General features: G+C 48.7%; 1 protein-coding gene across 3 annotated transcripts in view; it reads right to left on the bottom strand.

Moving 5' to 3' along the window:
* Positions 1–13,746, bottom strand: part of MNT (MAX network transcriptional repressor) — a 145,323-nt gene extending 131,577 nt beyond the window's left edge. The window contains exon 1 of one of the 3 annotated variants that reach the window (XM_082247005.1): positions 13,418–13,746. In XM_082247005.1, the coding sequence (XP_082103131.1) occupies positions 13,418–13,490 (73 nt within the window). In that variant the 5' untranslated portion in view covers positions 13,491–13,746. The remainder of the gene's footprint in view (positions 1–13,417) is intronic. The other 2 variants (XM_082247006.1, XM_082247007.1) reach the window with 2 other exon arrangements.
* Positions 13,747–22,119: the final 8,373 nt, after the last annotated feature.

Raw genomic sequence — 22,119 nt, 5'->3', positions numbered from 1 at the left:
GCCGCGGCCGAGGAGGAAGGAAGTAGAAGGAAAGGGGAGTATATTTTCTACAGAAACAAGGTAAGTAAAAAAAATAGAAAATACAGGAATATCCAATACCGTTACAGGTGACAATAAGGAAGCGGATGCCACAAAATCTATTGTAACGATTTTGTGGCCGGAACGCCGCTTTAACAGGATGTATCTTTATGATGTAGAACAATTCCGATCTTTGTATTAAGGAAAGGGTCACTTAAGATTATCCTTTATACCGAACTTCCAATTACCAATAATTACAAGAAAAAGGCCACACCAAATGATGAAACATGAGTAACATCTACTCCTCTGTAGTTCATTATGATCATTTTCTATTCTGCAGAATCCAGCTCTAAACAGGATGATAGGACTGCTTAAAGCGGTAGTATACTCCGCCTTTTAATTTTTACCGACAGGTAAGCCTATAAGAAGGCTCACCTGTAGGTAAAATTGAGATCTCCTAAACCTGCACGGTTTAGGAGATATTCACCCTGCATGCAGCCGCTGACACCAGCGGTGCATGCGCTCTGAAGGTCCGGCGTATCTTGCCGGACCTTCAGAGCTCCTTGCCGGAAAGTGAACTGCTGTGCACATGCGCGGGAGTAACGTCATCGTGGCTCCAGCCTCTCACAGCGCTGGTGCCACCAAACCCGGAAGAGACCCCGAGGGAACATGTCAGCTCCCTTAGCGGTGTCCGGGCGACCGTGTGGGGGCTTCGTTCTCAGGTAAGTATTTCATAATGTGCTAGTTTGCAATGCATACTAGCACATTATGTCATTGTCCTGCAGGGTTTTTTTTTTTTTTTTTTTTTTTACACAGATGATACAACCGCTTTAAAGTGGTAGTACCTTCTTTTTATTTATTTTTACCCATAGGTAAGCTTATAATTAAGCTTACCTGTAGGTAAAATGAATATCGCCTAAACCTGCACCATTTAGGAGATATTCGTTGTAGCTGCAGCCTGTGATGTCACCAGCGCATGCCCTCACTGTCCCTTCAGAGCTGTGTGCCACGGCTGGGAGTGACATCACCGCAGCTCGGACAGTCAAGCAGCTGCAGTGAGTGAACCTGGAAGGAAGACCGGGTGAAGATGGAAGCATTTGCAGCAGTGACAGCGCACCGCTGGAGGGCTTTGTTTCAAGGTAACTCTTTCATAATGTGCTAGTATGCTGTGCTAAACTCAAAACAGTAAAATCAGTCTGTATATGCAGTAAAGCATGCTTGTTATAGGGTTAAGGGTGCTTTCACACGGGCTTTCTGCCTGGCAAACTCAGTTTTGCTCAGCAGGGATCGATCCGCGGATCCCCGCTGAGCAGGCAGATGACAGGTCCGTATCCGCTTACTTTGAGAGACGGAGCTGTCAGATCCCCGCTCTCCTCAATAATAGATCAGATGAAAACGGACCGCCTGATCCTGTCTGATCCGATCCTCCAGACGGATGGAAAATAGGGCTTGCATCCGTCTGGATTTCACGGACAGGATCGGATCGGACAGCAGCGGGTGTCAGTGGAGATGTCACTGCTGAAATCCGCTGCTCCATAGGGGTGCATGAAGCATCCGATCAGGTCCGCCTGAAAAACTGACAGGCGGACCTGATCGGAAAGGCCATGTGACCTGATCGGAAAGCCCATGTGAAAGTGGCTTTACTGTGAGACCTAATGTGTTAATCCTGCACATTGTGCAAAAAGCGGTTTGATCCTGTCTTCTCTGATCCTCCCCTTCTACCACTCTCCCAATCCATCTGCTGATAGTACAGGAACCTTGGAGGCACTCTGCACATGCTCAGTTTGGTGTGTATTGATAAAGTTTTTTTTTTTTAAGGGTGCATGTGATTGGCACAGGTCCAATAAGCACTGTCCAGGGGGTCAGGGGTCATACAGCTTCATCGGACAGTCAGAGGAGAATGAAAACTCCTCCTACAAGCTTTAACCATACACTGATAGAAGTCACAAGACTGCTATATACTGCTGATGAGAAAGGGTATTTAGCAGTTAATTGCATTTCCATGTTGAGTGGGAGACCAGATATAGTGATTGCGGGGTCCTGGGTAGAGTAGCACTTGAACACACTGAGAAATCTACACTTGGTTTTCCTGGTTTACAACACAAGAGGAAAAATGACTATTCCTTTCCAGCTCCAGAAACTGGCGAATATAAAATCAAAATATCAGCACAACTTGTAATACAGAGTCAAATTTCTGATCTCAGCAGAAAAACATTTTCCATGAGAAAACTGGACACTGCCATTGCCAGTTCATCCAGTAAATTCTAATTGCCTGGGTTTCTCTAGCTTAACCACTTGCCGACCAGCGACATATCAGTCAGTTGCTAGATTGCAAGGGTGATATCTCGGTTGTTGCTGCAGCGGGAGTGCTGACTGCCACTTTAAATGAGCAGCTAGCAGGTTTCTGTACTTCTTGAAGCTTGTTGAAGCCTGCTAGCAGCTTACTTAAAGTGACAATCACCACTCCCATTAGGATCTGTGTTCAACCTACAAACTGGAACTGAATGGTACTTTAAAAGCTTAAAACAAAGCTTGTTGAAACCTCTGCAAATGCTTTGAGAACGCTTGCTGTTCACACTGCTCTTATACAAGCTGAAGCCCGTGTAAAACAGGCCATACACTCTTAGATTTGTTGGGGCTGAATGAGGAAAATCTATAGATCCATGCTAAACTGCATTCATGAACCAATCTCCACTGCTGGCTATTGTAGTCTGACTGCTGGTACCCGCAGCTATCCGAATCCTTGAACAGTGGTAGCAGTCACGGCTCAGCCAAAAAATTTCCACTGCTCGTTGTCCTTCTCACATGCATCTGTGGCTTGTAATTAACCACTTTACCACCGGAGGATTTTGCTGTCTTACGTCCAGGCCACTTTTTGTGATTCGGCACTGTGCGACTTTAACTGACAATTGCACGGTCATGCAACGCCGTACCCAAACGAAATGTACGTCCTTTTTTTCCCCACAAACAGAGCTTTCTTTTGGTGGTATTTGATCACCTGTGCGATTTTTACTTTTTGCGCTATAAACAAAAAAAAAGGAGCAAAAATTCTGAAAAAATAACAATATTTTTCACATTTTTTTATATAAAATTCCCCCCCAAAAAAATTTAAAAAATCAAAAATTTTTTATCATTTTTGGCCAATTTGTTTTCTGCTACATATTTTTGGTAAAAAAAAAAAAAAAAAAAAAAAAAAAAAAAAAAATCGCAATAGGTGTATTTTGATTGGTTTTCGCAAAAGTTATTGCGTTTACTAACTAAGGAAAAGATTTCTGTCATTTATGGTGTTTTTTGTTTTTTTTTTAACGAGTAATGGCGGCGATCTGCGATTTTTTTTTGCGGGACTGCGACATTGCGGCGGACAGATCGGACCCTTGACTGACATTTTTGACACTTTTGGGGGTACCAGTGACATTACTACAGTAATCAGTGCTGTAAATATGCACTGTTACTGTAATAATGACACTGGCAGGGAAGGGGTTAATTTTATTGGAGAGGGAGGGGTTAATGTATGCCTGGTGCTTACTGACGTGTGGGGGGAGGTGACTGAGTGACACAGGGACAGATCGCATGTTCAGCTGTGCTGAACCCCGCAATCAGACCCTGCCTGTCACTTAGGAGATCCGCCCGCTTTGTTTACACAAGCGGGCGGATCTCCACACTCGATTCCCTGACGATCGGGGAAGAGCGGCGGTGATCACCACCGCTCCTCCCCTGGCCCGACTCCCGCTGTGACTGAAAACATCGGGAGTGAGCCTCCGGCAGCGTGCGCGCCGCCCACAAGGGGAGGAGTCCAGCGACGTAGGTCTACGTCGCTAGACGATAACGAGCCACATTGCCGCAGTAGCAGCAATGTGAGCGGGGCTAAAGGGGTTAAAGTGCAACTAAAACATAAAAAAGTGAAAATTTGCTATGTTATTGGGAAATTCTAGACATGTTTATTGTGCCTAAGCTGTGCCCAGCCAAAGTATCTTCCTTCTATAAAATAGCAGAGCACTTCCTGATCTGCGAGTGTGCCTAGGCACATAGTTGTATATCTGCAGTGCGAGATGTAAGGCACTGCTGCCTCTGACTGTAGACGAGTAGAATATCGCCCGATCATTCGACCACCGACTTATGAAAAAGTGTTCTTTGGTCAAAAACGTTGCCAACATACACGGGCCGAATATCGCTCGACCGTTGACCGCCGACCATCGAAACAGTGTTCAACGTGATGATGTTCTACAGATTTTAAATGAACGACCTTAACACCAATGTATAGAATATTGTTCATTCGCAAACGAGATGACAGAATTTTTCGTTTTTTTAAAACGGTATTTTCCGTTCACAATATCGAGATCGCTCATTGATGGCTGGGCATTAACCACTTTACCACCGGAGGATTTTGCTGTCTTCCGTCCAGGCCACTTTTTGCGATTCGGCGCTGTGCGACTTCAACTGACAATTGCGCGGTCGTGCGACGCCGTATCCAAACGAAATTTACGTCCTTTTTTTGCCACAAACAAAGCTTTCTTTTGGTGGTATTTGATCACCTGTGCGATTTTTACTTTTTGCGCTATAAACAAAAAAAGAGCGTTTATTTTGAAAAAATAACAATATTTTTAACATTTTTTTTATATGAAATTCCCCCCAAAAAAGATGTAAAAAACAAATTTTTTTAAAAATTTTTGGCCAATTTGTTTTATGCTACATATGTTTGGTAAAAAAAAAAATCGCAATAAGCGTATTTTGATTGGTTTGCACAAAAGTTATTGCGTTTACTAACAAAGGGAAAGATTTCTGTCATTTTTGGTGTTTTTTTTTTAACGCGTAATGGCGGCGATCTGCGATTTTTTTTGCGGGACTGCGACATTGCGGCGGACAGATCGGACCCTTGACTGACATTTTTGACACTTTTGGGGGTACCAGTGACATTACTGCAGTAATCAGTGCTATAAATATGCACTGTTACTGTAAAAATGACACTGGCAGGGAAGGGGTTAATTTTATTGGAGAGGGAGGGGTTAATGTATGCCTGGTGCTTACTGACGTGTAGCGGGGGAGGTGACTGTGTGAGTTATGGACAGATCGGATGTCCAGCTATGCTGAACAGTCCGATCTGTCACTCCCTGTCACTATGGAGATCCGCCCGCTGTGTTTACACACAGCGGGCGGATCTCCAGACTCGATCCCCGACGATCGGGTAAGAGCAGCGGCGATCGCCGCTGCTCCTCCCCTGGCCCGACTCCCGCTGTGAATGAAAACAGCGGGAGCGAGCCTCCGGCGGCGCGCAAGCGCCGCCCAGAAGGGGGAGTGTCCAACGACGTTAATACTACGTCGCTGGACGATAACGAACCACTCTGCCGCAGTAGTATTACTGTGAGCGGTTGTAGAGTGGTTAATGAGTAGAATATCGGCCGATCGTTCGCTGAACGGAAATTTTTGGCCGATTTTCTTATCGTGTATTCCGGCCATAAGTCTTAGGAGATTTGCTTTGCGATTTGGTCACTAATAAACAAGTGAAGATGAGTCTTTTAGGTTTTGAGTTAAGGCTTAATATTTTGGCCACGACACAGACTAGCGATTTGTTGTAAATTTATTGGAATATTTTTATGTCTTAAGTAATGCGAAGCAGTCGCAATGATGTGGAAATAAATTTACAAATCAATTGCTAGATCTCATCACTTGAATACAAAAAATATAATCGTCGCCCTCTAAGAAACTTTGCTCTAGACAACCATATATTTCTAGCAATAGCAGCTGTAAGCCCCCGCTCACACCGGTGCGATTTGTCATGCGAATTGACAGTTTCAAATCGCATCACAAGCAAACCTACATAAAGCCAGTCAGGAAGAAGTCAACTGCAAGTCAAATACACCTGTCAGTGAATTCTGCATCATCTCAAAAGCATCTTAAACCGATTTCATCAAAGCCTGTTGACAGAAGGGATATCAGTACAGGGGAGGAGCCTGTACAACTGTACAGACAGAAGGTAAGGCTGGAGGTCAGCTTTAACCACTTCAATACTGGCCACTTTCACCCCCTTCCTGCCCAGGCCAATTTTCAGCTTTCAGCAATGTCGCACTTTGTATACAGTCAAAAACTTGCACAATCAATAAAACAAAATGACCTACTTATGTGCCTGTATCTCTGCTTCCACTTGCACTATTAGGTGTTCCACACACCTCCAACCATATACATAAGATCATATAATGCAACACTGTCCCAAAGCCTTTATACCCCTGGTGCCCTTTGGTATAGGCTGTGTGGCCCTGAGACCTCAGCAGTCTGTAGTGGGAACATTGATTAGGGTAATTGCATTGATCTCTACTACTACTACTTACCGTATTTTTCGCCGTATAAGAAGCACCGGCGTATAAGACGCACCCAATTTTAGATTTCAATAGATTTTTATTTGGTTTTAAGTGCAAAACAAACATACAGAATGAAACAACAGAATAATAGCTGTCATAAAGAATAACAATATAGTATGAAAAGGGGGTCCGGGGACGTAGTCCCCTAGGGAACACAGAACAATAACACATCCCGCTACGCAACTTTCAGCCAACTATGTCCCATATCGAGGCGGTCCGAGTCAGACCCAGGCCTGCCCACCCCCCGCCCCCCGGCGCCCCGAAAAGGGAACACACTGCGCCGAGCCAGCGGGGGGGGGGGGGGAGGTGGCGAACACCCAAGACGCACCCAATTTTAAAGGAGGAAAATCTAGAAAAAAAAGATTCTGAACCAAATACTGTGCCTAGGTACCTGGGATTGTGGGGGGTCACCCATTCAGTGCCCTTTGGTATTATCACCTGGCCTTGGTACTTGAGGTTTGGGAATTGGGAGGTCACCCATTAGGTGCTCTATGATCTTATCCCATAGCCTTGGTACCTGAGGTTTTGAGGTCACCAATTCAGTGCCCTGCCCTTTCCCTTTGATCCTATCTCCTAGCCTGGTAAATGAGGTTTTGGGGCCTTCCATATATCCTTTGGCTACATCTCCTGGACTTGGTACATGAATTATTGGGTCACCAATTCAGTCTATCTGCTGGATTTGACACCTAACGCAGGAAGCAGACACCAACATTTCCCACAGTGTAGGGAACTGTGTGAGTGTAGGGACCACAGTACCAAATAGGTACCCCTTTCATTGAAATCATGCAGAAACCACCAGAGGCAGAGAGACTTACCTAAGGTAACAGTTACAGGTAGAAGAAGAAGTGAAGAACACAGCCTGACACAGTGACATCCATCCCCGGCCCGCAGCTAGTTCTTCTCTTGAGAGAGCGGTGAGCACAGGCGAACCAATCACGTCGTGAGTAGCGGCACAGCGAACCAATCAGGTGTGCAGGCATGCGTGATTGGTTAGCTGTGCAGCGGCTCACGGCGCCACCCGCTGCTGCTGCTCACCGTGCTCGGCTCAGACAGTCACAGTCAGTCAGTCTGAGTCAGGAGAACTAGGCGCAGCAGGCGCCCACTCGTTCAACTTCAGGGCAGCTAATGTTATTTATGACTGAGCGTATATTTTCAGCGAGCGCGAGGCGCGAGCGGGGCCAGGGTGGCAAGGACTTCCTCTGGCTAGTCCTCTGGCAGGCAAAATGTGTATTTGTCGTATAAGACGCACCAACTTTTCCCCCCCAGTTTTAGGGAAGAAAAAGTGTGTCTTATATGGTGAAAAATACGGTATATATGTGCTCCTACTATAGAAGCCCTTTAAAATGTATAGAGTTAGGACTGCAGATAATACTGGGGTGCCGTGATGTGGCCTCTGCAGCTCATGCATGTTATTTGCAAATTTGTGCAAACTAAACTCCTGTTTTTACTGTGAGCGGTTAGACAGGACAATTCAGTTTGTTGCAGACTGGCTGGTAAGTGAGCTGGGAGTTTTTCTTTGTTGTGGTTTGACATGCCTCGCCCTTCCACATGCTCCTTTCTGTAAAGGTCACTTATAGGTTGAAGCAGTTGCCATTTATACCATTGATCTCTACTAGCCTCAAATAGCATATCCCCAGTTTCGTAGGGTCTCCCCTAGCATATCCCCAGTTTCGTAGGGTCTCCCCTAGCATATCCCCAGTTTCATAGGGTCTCCCCTAGCATATCCCCAGTTTCGTAGGGTCTCCCCTAGCATATCCCCAGTTTCGCATGGTCTCCTCTAGCATATCCCCAGTTTCATAGGGTCTCCCCTAGCATATCCCCAGTTTCGTAGGGTCTCCCCTAGCATATCCCCAGTTTCGCATGGTCTCCTCTAGCATATCCCCAGTTTCGTATTGTCTCCCGTAGCATATCCCCAGTTTCGTATGGTTTCCCGTAGCATATCCCCAGTTTCCTATGTTCTCCAGTAGCATATCCCCAGTTTCCTATGTTCTCCAGTAGCATATCCCCAGTTTCATATTGTCTCTCGTAGCATATCCCCAGTTTCATATTGTCTCTCGTAGCATATCCCCAGTTTCGTATGGTTTCCCGTAGCATATCCCCAGTTTCCTATGTTCTCCAGTAGCATATCCCCAGTTTCATATTGTCTCCCTTAGCATATCCCCAGTTTCCTATGGTCTCCAGTAGCATATCCCCAGTTTCATATTGACTCCCGTAGCATATCCCCAGTTTCATATTGACTCCTGTAGCATATTCCCAGTTTCATATCGTCTCCTGTAGCATATCCTCAGTTTCATATTGTCTCCCATAGCATAAGCCCAACCAAAAATTTCCACACTCACAGACCCTCATTTCCTCTATTAGGTCTGCAATTTCTGACAGTCCTCTCAAGCAATTCATACACTGATCATTATGTGCGGCCCTTTGGTGGTGTCAAGGGCCACATTTGAGGCCACCTTTAAATCATAAGTTGACAACCATTGCTCTATAGTATATCAACAAGATAAATCCACACATTTATAAGGAAGATTGGATAAACTCACAATTATGTTTGACTGCATGCAGGACTTCATGAAAATACAGAGATCAAAGACCAAGGTGATCTGCGGCTTGACATTAATATTAATAAATACATCTTGAATGGTAAGAATGTGCGCTTAGTTCTAAGAACTGTGGCCTTGTAATACTGAGGATCTGACTCTATAGGCTCTGGTACAATGCTAACAAAAGGCGAAGGATCGCCCTCTTCAGTTAAAATAAAGATCGTTATTCTTTGTGTGAATTTAGCCTTATGTATCACTGTGCAAGGGGCCATAAAGTGCAAGCTTCTCTGTGTAGGCTGATGGGAATGGCTCTATGACATTCTGTATATTGGTGTGATCTAAGCATTGGGAAAAGGAGTAATGGCTAACCATCGCCTATGCTGCTTTCACTATATAGGTTTTCATTAAAAGGATATCTTCGCCTTTGGGAACACGTTTCACCCATTTTAGGGTAGAACATATAAAATGTTCCTATTCCTGCAGCCCCTCCACCGATCCCCCCTTCTAATTGTGACAGCAGGCCAAGGATCTTCCCCACCCACCCACTTATTGCTCCGCCCACACATCCACATTCTTCATTCACACAGTTCGTTGAATGAATGAACTACCAAGAACCGACAGGCTTTGAGATTGTCGGCTTGCAGTTCTTAATGAGGGAGCTGGTGAGCGCTCTAGGCAGCCCATTGAGCTTCCTGTCATTCAGTAACTGCCTGCCAGTACCAGAGGTATGGGCCCACAGCGACACTGACAGTCTGAAAGAGCCTGAGATTGCACCCATGATCTACTGATCGCAAGTGCAATGCTTTGCAAACTGCTAATAAAAAAAAAATCACAATTTTATTACCTGAAAAAAAGATGTGTATTTACTGTTATTATTATTATTATATCAAGGTAAACTTATCCTTTAAAAAGCCCCCTTAAGCTGGCCCCACACTGATCAAGATTCCAGGCCCTTGCTGTCACAGAATGATCCTGGTCACTTAGCAATGATAAGGAACTGGTAGGATTGGCTCCTGATCATATGATCACTGGGAGAGTCAACTGATCACATGATCACTCAGCTCAGACCATACAGTAGACATTGAGAGCTCAGAGCAGAGCATACAGCAGACATGGAAACCTCAGATCAGACCATGCAGCAGACATAGAGAGCAGATCAGACCATACAGCAGACATAGCGAGATCAGACCATACAGCAGACATAGCGAGATCAGATCACACAGCAGATATAGAGAGCTCAGATCACACAGCAGACATAGAGAGCTCAGATCACACAGCAGACATAGAGAGCTCAGATCACACAGCAGACATAGAGAGCTCAGATCACACAGCAGACATAGAGAGCTCAGATCACACAGCAGACATAGAGAGCTCAGATCACACAGCAGACATAGAGAGCTCAGATCACACAGCAGACATAGAGAGCTCAGATCACACAGCAGACATAGAGAGCTCAGATCACACAGCAGACATAGAGAGCTCAGATCACACAGCAGACATAGAGAGCTCAGATCACACAGCAGACATAGAGAGCTCAGATCACACAGCAGACATAGAGAGCTCAGATCACACAGCAGACATATGCCTCGTTTCCACTGAGCGGAACGGTTCAGTTCGGTACAGTTTGGAAGGGTTAGAATGGTCCGGTCTATTCAGGTGAGCGTTTCCACTGCAAGTCGGGCCACCAGGGACCATGCAGGGTTTACACCAAATGAGGTGTTTGTTTTGCTCTTTCATTTGACGTGAGCATTGGAGTTTCCCTGTCCGCCAATCAGTGGAATCTATCGTGTGACACCAGTAGCTCCGCCCTAACCGTACCGTACCATTTCCTATGGCCCTACATCTGAAGCAGGACCAGGAATGGTGCGGTTTGGTTCGGTTGTATGGGCCACTTTCATAATGGAAACACCCAAAATAGCGTACCGTACCGAACCGATCCGCTCAGTGGAAACGAGGCAATAGAGAGCTCAGATCACACAGCAGACATAGAGAGCTCAGATCACACAGCAGACATAGAGAGCTCAGATCACACAGCAGACATAGAGAGCTCAGATCACACAGCAGACATAGAGAGCTCAGATCACACAGCAGACATAGAGCGAGATCAGATCACACAGCAGACATAGAGCGAGATCAGATCACACAGCAGACATAGAGAGCTCAGATCACACAGCAGACATAGAGAGCTCAGATCACACAGCAGACATAGAGAGCTCAGATCACACAGCAGACATAGAGAGCTCAGATCACACAGCAGACATAGAGAGCTCAGATCACACAGCAGACATAGAGCGCTCAGATCATACTGCAGACATAGAGAGAGATCAGATCATACAGCAGACATAGAGAGATCAGATCATAAAGCAGACATAGAGAGATCAGATCATAAAGCAGACATAGAGAGATCAGATCATACAGCAGACATAGAGAGATCAGATCATACAGCAGACATAGAGAGATCAGATCATACAGCAGACATAGAGAGATCAGATCATAAAGCAGACATAGAGAGAGATCAGATCATAAAGCAGACATAGAGAGATCAGATCATACAGCAGACATAGAGAGAGATCAGATCATACAGCAGACATAGAGAGAGATCAGATCATACAGCAGACATAGAGAGAGATCAGATCATACAGCAGACATAGAGAGAGATCAGATCATACAGCAGACATAGAGAGAGATCAGATCATACAGCAGACAGGTCAGATCATACAGCAGACATAGAGGGCTCAGATCATACAGCAGACATAGAGAGAGATCAGATCATACAGCAGACATAGAGGGCTCAGATCATACAGCAGACAGATCAGATCATACAGCAGACATAGAGCGATCAGATCATACAGCAGACAGATCAGATCATACAGCAGACATAGAGCGATCAGATCATACAGCAGACATAGAGAGATCAGATCATACAGCAGACATAGAGCGATCAGATCATACAGCAGACATATAGAGAGATCAGATCATACAGCAGACATAGAGAGAGATCAGATCATACAGCAGACATAGAGGGCTCAGATCATACAGCAGACATAGAGAGATCAGATCATAGAGCAGACATAGAGAGATCAGATCATAGAGCAGACATATAGAGAGATCAGATCATACAGCAGACAGGTCAGATCATACAGCAGACATAGAGGGCTCAGATCATACAGCAGACATAGAGATCAGATCATACAGCAGACAGAGAGAGAGATCAGATCATAGAGCAGACAGAGAGAGAGATCAGATCATAGAGCAGACATAGAGAGATCAGATCATACAGCAGACACAGAGATCAGATCATAGAGCAGACATAGAGATCAGATCATAGAGCAGACATAGAGATCAGATCATACAGCAGACATAGAGAGAGATCAGATCATACAGCAGACATAGAGAGAGATCAGATCATACAGCAGACATAGAGATCAGATCATAGAGAAGACATAGAGAGATCAGATCATACAGCAGACATAGAACGCAGATCAGATCATAGAGCAGACACGGTGATGGAGCTCTCTCTCTCTCTCTGTCCACAATCAGGAAGTCTATGTAGGATTGCCCTGTAGCTCTGCCCTTCCCCCACTCCTGTGTAGTGATCAGGGCTCTCCCCAGCAGACAGAGGAGGGGGGTGAAGGCAGGCTCCTCCCTCATACATCACAACCTGGACGGTGCAAATAAACAGCAGACAGATGAGTGTGCAGCACTGCGGATACAGCATGGCTAATTACCGGGGGGGGGATGGGATTGTCACTCTCACACACGGCTCTCTGTAGCACGTCCTCCTATTACAGGACGGCGATGGCCGATGTGAGCCGGGTGATGTGGATATCATTGGGGGGATTATTACCCACATAACACATTTGCTGCATTGATGTTGCCGTGCACTCAGTAGCCGGGGAATGCGGAATAATGACAGACTATAGAAAACCGTGTACGGAATATCCCGGCACATATCCCACGATCCGCCCAGTGTCTCCCCCTCCCGGAGCAGTCTGCCTCTGCCCGGGAGGATGAGACTTACGTGGATCGCACTGTGTGCGTGCAAAACCAGCCTAACCCGCCCCCTCTGTCTGTCTCCGGGCCCCGCCCAACCTCTGCCCTCCCCCTACGTCTGTCTCCAGGTCCCGCTCACACTAGCCCCGCCCCTCTCCTTTTCCAAGGGAGTGTCCCCGATGCACGTGGGGGGAGAGGCGGGGCCTGACACGTCACTAGACACGTGTAACCCGTTCCATCCCGTCAGCCCCCACCCAAACTGTGGGAACCGGGCGGCTTGGGGCTCGGGGGGGCTGCGGACAGTTGTCGGGGTGTCAGTGAGATTGATAGAAGGAGAAGCTAGTGACAGGAGAGCGGTAGAGGGGGTTAGGAGGGATGAGCGGAGCGGTCAGGAAGGGGTTAGTGGTGTAGTGTGCGGAGTCATATGACAAGCCTGTGTCAGGCTATTATACGAAGTGCTGCTAGAACCCCGCCACCGCCCTGTAATGCCGATCACCATCACACCGTCCTTACCGGGCGTCCTCTGCTGCTGCTGGGCCTGCCATTCCAGGAAGAGGGCTGCTTGTAGCAGAGTCTCCAGGCTCATGTCTGTCTCCCGCACAGCTCCGATCAGTCACACACCGGGGGGGTGGGGGGTCCGCCGAGCTCTTCTCCCTCCTCCACTGGGCGAGCCGAGCCCAGATCACACATCCAGGGACACACAATGCCGGCTGTCACCCCGATCCCCCCCGCGGACCTTCCAGACAAGAAAAGGGCTGCAACAAGATGGCGATGAGTAACAGAAACACAACAAGAAAAAAAAAGGGACTCACGGAGCTGGGAGCTACTACACGGGCGGGGGGGAAGACCCGGAGCCTGGAGGAGGCCGGCCCACGGAGCGGAGTCAGGGGGCGGGGCTACAAGGCTTCATAACAGCCAGCCCAGGGAACGTCCTCACTGCTCGGCCTGTCACTGCACGTGTGTCACCACTGCCGGGGAGCCGGGCGGGACTGTGTATATAGAGGGGGAGCTGAGAAAGACGGTGTACTGTATATAGAGGGGAGAAGATGAGGACTGTGCATATAGAGGGGGGAGCTGAGAAAGACGGTGTACTGTGCATATAGAGAGGGGGGATGCTGAGGACTGTGCATATAGAGAGGGGGGATGCTGAGGACTGTGCATATAGAGAGGGGGGATGCTGAGGACTGTGCATATAGAGAGGGGGGATGCTGAGGACTGTGCATATAGAGAGGGGGGATGCTGAGGACTGTGCATATAGAGAGGGGGGATGCTGAGGACTGTGCATATAGAGAGGGGGGATGCTGAGGACTGTGCATATAGAGAGGGGGAGCTGAGAAAGACGGTGTACTGTGCATATAGAGAGGGGAGAAGCTGAGGACTGTGCATATAGAGGGGGGAGATGAGAAAGACGGTGTACTGTGCATATAGAGAGGGGGAGCTGAGAAAGACGGTGTACTGTGCATATAGAGAGGGGAGAAGCTGAGGACTGTGCATATAGAGGGGGGAGATGAGAAAGACGGTGTACTGTGCATATAGAGAGGGGAGAAGCTGAGGACTGTGCATATAGAGGGGGGAGATGAGAAAGACGGTGTACTGTGCATATAGAGAGGGGGGATGCTGAGGACTGTGCATATAGAGGGGGGATGCTGAGGACTGTGCATATAGAGGGGGGATGCTGAGGACTGTGCATATAGAGAGGGAGAATGCTGAGGACTGTGCATATAGAGGGGGGATGCTGAGGACTGTGCATATAGAGAGGGGGAGCTGAGAAAGACGGTGTACTGTGCATATAGAGAGGGGAGAAGCTGAGGACTGTGCATATAGAGGGGGGAGATGAGAAAGACGGTGGACTGTGCATATAGAGGGGGGATGCTGAGGACTGTGCATATAGAGGGGGGATGCTGAGGACTGTGCATATAGAGAGGGAGAATGCTGAGGACTGTGCATATAGAGGGGGGAGATGAGAAAGACGGTGGACTGTGCATATAGAGAGGGGAGAAGCTGAGGACTGTGCATATAGAGGGGGGAGATGAGAAAGACGGTGGACTGTGCATATAGAGAGGGGAGAAGCTGAGGACTGTGCATATAGAGGGGGGAGATGAGAAAGACGGTGGACTGTGCATATAGAGAGGGGGGATGCTGAGGACTGTGCATATAGAGAGGGGGGATGCTGAGGACTGTGCATATAGAGGGGGGAGATGAGAAAGACGGTGTACTGTGCATATAGAGGGGGGAGAAGCTGAGGACTGTGCATATAGAGGGGGGAGATGAGAAAGACGGTGGACTGTGCATATAGAGAGGGGGGATGCTGAGGACTGTGCATATAGAGAGGGGGGATGCTGAGGACTGTGCATATAGAGAGGGGGAATGCTGAGGACTGTGCATATAGAGGGAGGGAAGCCGTGTATAAAGAAGGGGGAGCTGAGAAAGACGGTGTACTGCGTATATAGAGGGGAGAAGCTGAGAAGGACTGCATATAGAGGGGAGCTGAGGACTGTGCATATAGAAGGAGGGAAGCTGTGTATAAAGAGGGGGGAGCTGAGAAGGACTGTATAGATACAGGTGGGGAGATGAGAAAGACGGTGTACTGTGCATATAGAGAGGGGGGATGCTGAGGACTGTGCATATAGAGGAAGGGAAGCTGTGTATAAAGATGGGGGAGCTGAGAAGGACTGTGCATATATGGGGGGAGCTGAGAAGGACTGTGCATATACGGGGGGAGCTGAGAAGGACTGTGCATATACGGGGGGGACTGAGAAGGACTGTGCATATACGGGGGGGAGCTGAGGACTGTGCATATATGGGGGGGACTGAGAAGGACTGTGCATATATGGGGGGGAGCTGAGGACTGTGCATATATGGGGGGGGGGGGGGCTGAGAAGGACTGTGCATATACAGGGGGAAAGCTGAGGACTGTGCATATAGGGGGGGGGGGCTGAGAAGGACTGTGCATATAGAGGGGGGAAGCTGAGGAGGACTGTATATAGAGGGGGAGGGAGCTGAGAAGGACTGTGCATATAGAGGGGGGGGAGCTGAGGAGGACTGTGCATATAGAGGGGGGGAGGCTGAGAAGGACTGTATATACAGGGGGCTAGCTGAGGAGGACTGTGCATATACAGGAGGGAAGCTGAGAAGGACTGTGCATATCCAGGGGGGGGGGGGGGCTGAGAAGGATTGTGCATATCCGGGGGGGGGGGGAAGCTGAGGAGGACTGTGCCTATAGAGGGGGGAAGCTGAGATGGACTGTGTATATAGAGGGGGGGGAAGCTGAGGAGGACTGTGCATATACGGGGGGGAGGGGAGCTGAGGAGGACTGTGCATATATACGGGGGGGGAGCTGAGAAGGACTGTGCATATAGAGGGGGGGAAGCTGAGAAGGACTGTATATACAGGGGGCTAGCTGAGGAGGACTGTGCATATACAGGGGGGAAGCTGAGGAGGACTGTGCATATCGAGGGGATGGGGGAGCTGAGAAGGACTGTGCATATCAAGGGGGGGGAGGAAGCTGAGGAGGACTGTGCATATAGAGGGGGGGAAGATGAGGAGGACTGTGCATATAGAGTGGGGAAGCTGAGAAGGACTGTGCATATAGAGGGGGGGAAGCTGAGGAGGACTGTGCATATAGAGGGGGGGAAGCTGAGTAGGCCTGTACATATAGAGGGGGAGAAGCTGAGTAGGACTGCATATAGAGGGGGAGAAGCTGAGGAGGACTGTGCATATAGAGGGGGAGAAGCTGAGGAGGACTGTGCATATAGAGGGGGGGAAGCTGAGTAGGACTGTGCATATAGAGGGGGGAAGCTGAGTAGGACTGTGCATATAGAGGGGGGAAGCTGAGTAGGACTGTGCATATAGAGGGGGGAAGCTGAGTAGGACTGTGCATATAGAGGGGGGAAGCTGAGTAGGACTGTACATATAGAGGGGGAGAAGCTGAGTGGGACTGCATATAGAGGGGGAGAAGCTGAGTAGGACTGAATATAGAGGGGGAGAAGCTGAGGAGGACTGTGCATATAGAGGGGGAGAAGCTGAGGAGGACTGTGCATATACAGGGGGCTAGCTGAAGAGGACTGTGCATATACAGGGGGGTGTAGAGCAGGACAGTGTAGATACAGGTGGGGAGCTGAGAAAGATGGTGTACTGTGTATATAGAAGGGGGGAGCTGAGAAGGACTGTGTATATATGTGTATATAGAGGGGGGAAGCTGAGGAGGATTGTGTATATAGAGTGGGGTGTAGAGTGGGACGGTGTACAGTGTAGGTACAGGTGGGAAGCAGAGAAAGACGGTGTACTGTGTATGTGGGGGGGGGTTAGAAGGACTGTGTATATAGAAGAAGGGAGCTGAGCGGGACAGTGTACTGTGTATATAGTGGGGGGAGACGGGCAGAACGGTGTACTGTGTATATAGAGGGGGGAGCTGAGCGGGACGGTGTACTGTGCCTATAGAGGGGGGAGCTGAGCGGGACGGTGTACTGTGTATATAGAGGGGGGAGCTGAGCGGGACGGTGTACTGTGTATATAGAGGGGGGCTCTGAGCGGGACGGTGTACTGTGTATATAGTGGGGGGAGACGGGCAGAACGGTGTACTGTGTATATAGAGGGGGGCTCTGAGCGGGACGGTGTACTGTGCCTATAGAGGGGGGAGCTGAGCGGGACGGTGTACTGTGTATATAGAGGGGGGCTCTGAGCGGGACGGTGTACTGTGCCTATAGAGGGGGGAGCTGAGCGGGACGGTGTACTGTGTATATAGAGGGGGAGCTGAGCGGGACGGTGTACTGTGTATATAGTGGGGGGAGCTGAGCGGGACGGTGTACTGTGTATATAGAGGGGGGCTCTGAGAGGGACGGTGTACTGTGTATGTAGAGGGGGGCTCTGAGCGGGACGGTGTACTGTGTATGTAGAGGGGGGCTCTGAGCGGGACGGTGTACTGTGTATGTAGAGGGGGGCTCTGAGCGGGACGGTGTACTGTGTATGTAGAGGGGGGCTCTGAGCGGGACGGTGTACTGTGTATATAGAGGGGGGCTCTGAGCGGGACGGTGTACTGTGTATATAGAGGGGGGCTCTGAGCGGGACGGTGTACTGTGTATATAGAGGGGGGCTCTGAGCGGGACGGTGTACTATGTATATAGAGGGGCTCTGAGCGGGACGGTGTACTGTGTATATAGAGGGGGGAGCTGAGTGGGATGGTGTACTGTGTATATAGAGGGGGGCTCTGAGCGGGACAGTGTACTGTGTATATAGAGGGAGGCTCTGAGCGGGACGGTGTACTGTGTATATAGAGGGGGGCTCTGAGCGGGACGGTGTACTGTGTATATAGAGGGGGGAGCTGAGTGGGATGGTGTACTGTGTATATAGAGGGGGGCTCTGAGCGGGACGGTGTACTGTGTATATAGAGGGGGGCTCTGAGCGGGACGGTGTACTGTGCCTATAGAGGGGGAGCTGAGCGGGACGGTGTACTGTGTATATAGAGGGGGGCTCTGAGCGGGACGGTGTACTGTGTATATAGAGGGGGGAGCTGAGTGGGATGGTGTACTTTGTATATAGAGGGGGGCTCTGAGCGGGACAGTGTACTGTGTATATAGAGGGAGGCTCTGAGCGGGACGGTGTACTGTGCCTATAGAGGGGGAGCTGAGCAGGACGGTGTACTGTGTATTTAGAGGGGGAAGACAGACAGTACTGTGTATATAGAGGGGGGGAGCAGAGCCGGACGTGTACAGTGTATAAGGGGGGGGCAGGCGGAACTGTGTATAAGTAGAGGGGGAAGACGGGCGGGGGTCAGGGTACTGGGTATATAGAGTGGGGGGAGATGGGCGGGGGTCAGGGTACTGTGTATATAGAGTGGGGGGAGATGGGCGGGTCATGGTACTGTGTGTGTGTGTGTGTGATTATATATATATATATATATAGAGGGGGCGGGACAGGGACAGGATACTGTGTATATGGGGGGGGGGGGACAGGCTGCACGGTGTACTGTGTATATAGAGGGGGGAGCCGAGCTGGACGTGTACTGTGTATAAAGGGGGGGGACAGGCGGGACGGTGTATTGTGTATATGTAGAGGGGGGAAGACGAGCGGGGTCAGGGGACTATAGAGTGGGGGGGGGTCATGTTACTGTGTATATAGAGGGGGGTGGAACAGGGTACTGTGTATATAGAGGGGGAAGACGGGCGGGACAGTGTATTGTGTATATGGAGGGGGGAGCCAAGCGGGACCTGGTACTGTGTGTATAGAGCGGGGGCCCAGATGGCATGGTGTATATAGAAGGGAGGTCCTCTCATCACATCAGAACCCCCCCCCCCCCTACATATCTTAGGTCCCCTCGTCACATCAGAAGCCCCCCCCCCTTTTTCTATATCATAGGTCCCCGCATCACATCAGGAACCACCCCTTCCATATCATAGGTCCCCTCAGCACATCAGAACCCCCCCCTCCATATCATAGGTCCCCTCATCACATCAGAACCCCCCCCTCCATATCATAGGTTCCCTCAGCACATCAGGACCCCCCCCCTTTCCATATCCTAGACCCCCCCTTTCCCATTTCATAGGTTCCCCTCATCACATCAGACCCCCTCTCCCTTCGAAATATCATAGGTGCGCTCATCACATCAGAACCCCCCCCCTTCCATATCATAGGTCCCTCCCATCACATCAGAAACCCTTCCGCTACGACAGTTGCCCCGTCACAGAATACGTTTTTCACAAAAGTCTCCCCCTCACATCAGAGTTCCACTTTCATACCATGAATGTTGTAGGCATTGGATGATCATCTCCTGATTCTGCTGAACCCAGGAAAGCTGTAATGCCTCCGTGCCCAACTTGTGGTTACATGGAAGGTGCTGACCAGTCACAATCAATCTGGTGTGTCCTGGAAACACTGATGGAAAAGAGTGGGGATTTCCAATCCCCCAACTTCTGGATTGACTGCGGTAGCCCTGATAGTTTAGGATCATCGGTGGTAAATACAGCGGTGACTGGGGGTGGTGTTAGCCTCTACAACTTTTCTGTAAATGTGAACTAACCCTTGAACACCAGTGGAGGAGTCCAGCCTATGGATCTGTGCTGATGGGCTTTTGTCCACATCGTTTGATTTTTCTGTTCACAAGTCTACAGAATTGCAGAAACCCCCTTGTGTTGGGGCTATTACAAGAGAACCCTAAAGTGACAGATGGGGGAATTAAAGTGTTACTAAACCCACAACAGTAAAATCAGTCTGTATATGCAGTAAAGCATGGGCGTTATACTCACTGTAGAACCTTAGGGGTTAATCCTCTGCATTGTGTGAAAAGGCTGTTTGATCCTCCGCTTCTTCCACGGTCCTCAATCCATCTCCTGACAGTAGAGAGCCTTGGGGACACTGCATATGCTCAGTTTGGTGTGTATTGCTAGAGTTTTTGTTGTTGTTAGGAGAGTGCATGTGATCAGCACAGGGCCAATCAGCATTGTCCAGACAGAGATTCAGGGGTCCTGCACCCTCATAGGACAATCAGAGTAGAATGATAACTCCTCCTACAAGCTTTAACCAGACACTGATAGAAGTCGCAAGACTGCTATATACTGTCGATGAGAAAAGGTATTTAGCAGTTTATATTTATTAAAATAATTGCATTTCCATGTTCTGTGTACTGTGGGAGACCAGATACAGTGAAGGCAGGTACTGGGTTTAGTAACACTTTAACCACTTGCCGCCCGCCGCATGTTTACTGCGGTAGGCTGGCTAGGCTGCACGAAACGACGTAGCCCTATGTCAGTCGCGCACGTGGTGCTGGGGGGTGAGCGCGCTGCCGCCCCCAATAGGCAGCAGGGAAGACGATCCACGGGACTGGCGGCTGCGATTGCGCCCGGGCACCTGCCATCACTCCCCACTGAGAGAGGAGGACGGTCTGCTGTTGTAAACACAGCTGACTGTTCTTCCCTCTGGTATGATCACAGAGCGCCTGTGATCCTTCTATATAGAATCACAGGTCTCTATTGTCATTTCACAAGCCAATCCCCCATACAGTTAGTAAACACTCCCCTAGGCTCACACCTTTTGATCACCCCTAGGTTAACCCCTTCCCTGCCAGTATCATTATTACAGTGATTTTTACATTATTTTTAGCACCGATTACTGGAGTAATGTCACTGGTCCCCCCAAAAGTGTCAAAAATGTCAGGGGTCCAATCTGTCCGCCGCAATGTCGCAGTCCTGCAAAAAATTGCAGATCACCACCATTACTAGTAATAAATACATGAAAATGACATAAATCTTTTCCCTAGTAGTGTGAAGACGTGATAACTTTTGCGCAAACCAATCAAAATACGCTTATTGTGATTTTTTTTTTTTTTTACCAAAAATATGTAGCAGAATACAAATTGGCCTAAAAGGATAAAAACATTTTATTTCTAATTTTTTTTTTTTTTTTTTGTGAATGTTCTATAGCAGAATGTGAAAAAACATTTTTTTCCGGAATTGTCGCTCTTTTTTTGTTTATAGCGCAAGAAAAATTGCACAAGTGATCAAATATCACCAAAAGAAAGCTCCATTTGTGGGGAAAAAAGGACATAAATTTTTTTTCGATATAGTGTTGCACGACTGCGCAATTTTCCGTTAAAGTAACGCAGTGTCGAATCGCTAAAAGTGGCCTGGTCAATAAGTAGGCAAATCCAAAACTGGTTAACAAAGAGTGGTGCAAGCATGAGCATTCCTAGGCAGGCACTATTTGCTTGCAGACCACCCTAGGTAACACCCACATTAATGCTGAGCTTCTGTGATTGAAAGAACTGAAATCCATTGGATGAAGGAGGCAGGTCAAGGACAGTCAGGCTGTGAAAGAAAACGCTAGATGATGCTGGCCGTACTCCACTCACTCACTTGATCACAGCATTAAAGATCATGGGTGCGTTCACACTTGTGAATGCATCCTGGCTGCGATTATATGTGAGAACGCCAGCGGGGTTCCTGCGATTAGCTGCAAGTGGCAGCCCCATTGAAAGCAATAGTAGAGTGCCGACTCTTACAGCTAATCGTGCTCCCCTCACGTGACTGCCTGCGCCCCGGGCCAATCACTGACGTGATCACAGCATTAAAGATCATGGGTGCGTTCACACTTGGGAATGCATCCTGGCTGCGATTATATGCAAGAACTCCAGCGGGATTCCTGCGATTAGCTGCAAGTGGGGCCCCACTGACAGCACTGGGAGGCTACCGGAGTTAAATGCACCCACTCGCATGTAATTGGTC

The sequence above is a fragment of the Pelophylax lessonae genome, assembly GCF_965119305.1.
Source record: "Pelophylax lessonae genome assembly, chromosome: 2".
Lineage (NCBI taxonomy): Eukaryota > Metazoa > Chordata > Amphibia > Anura > Ranidae > Pelophylax > Pelophylax lessonae.
Note: the sequence above shows the minus strand (reverse complement) of the source record. Positions and strands in the feature narration are given on the sequence as shown.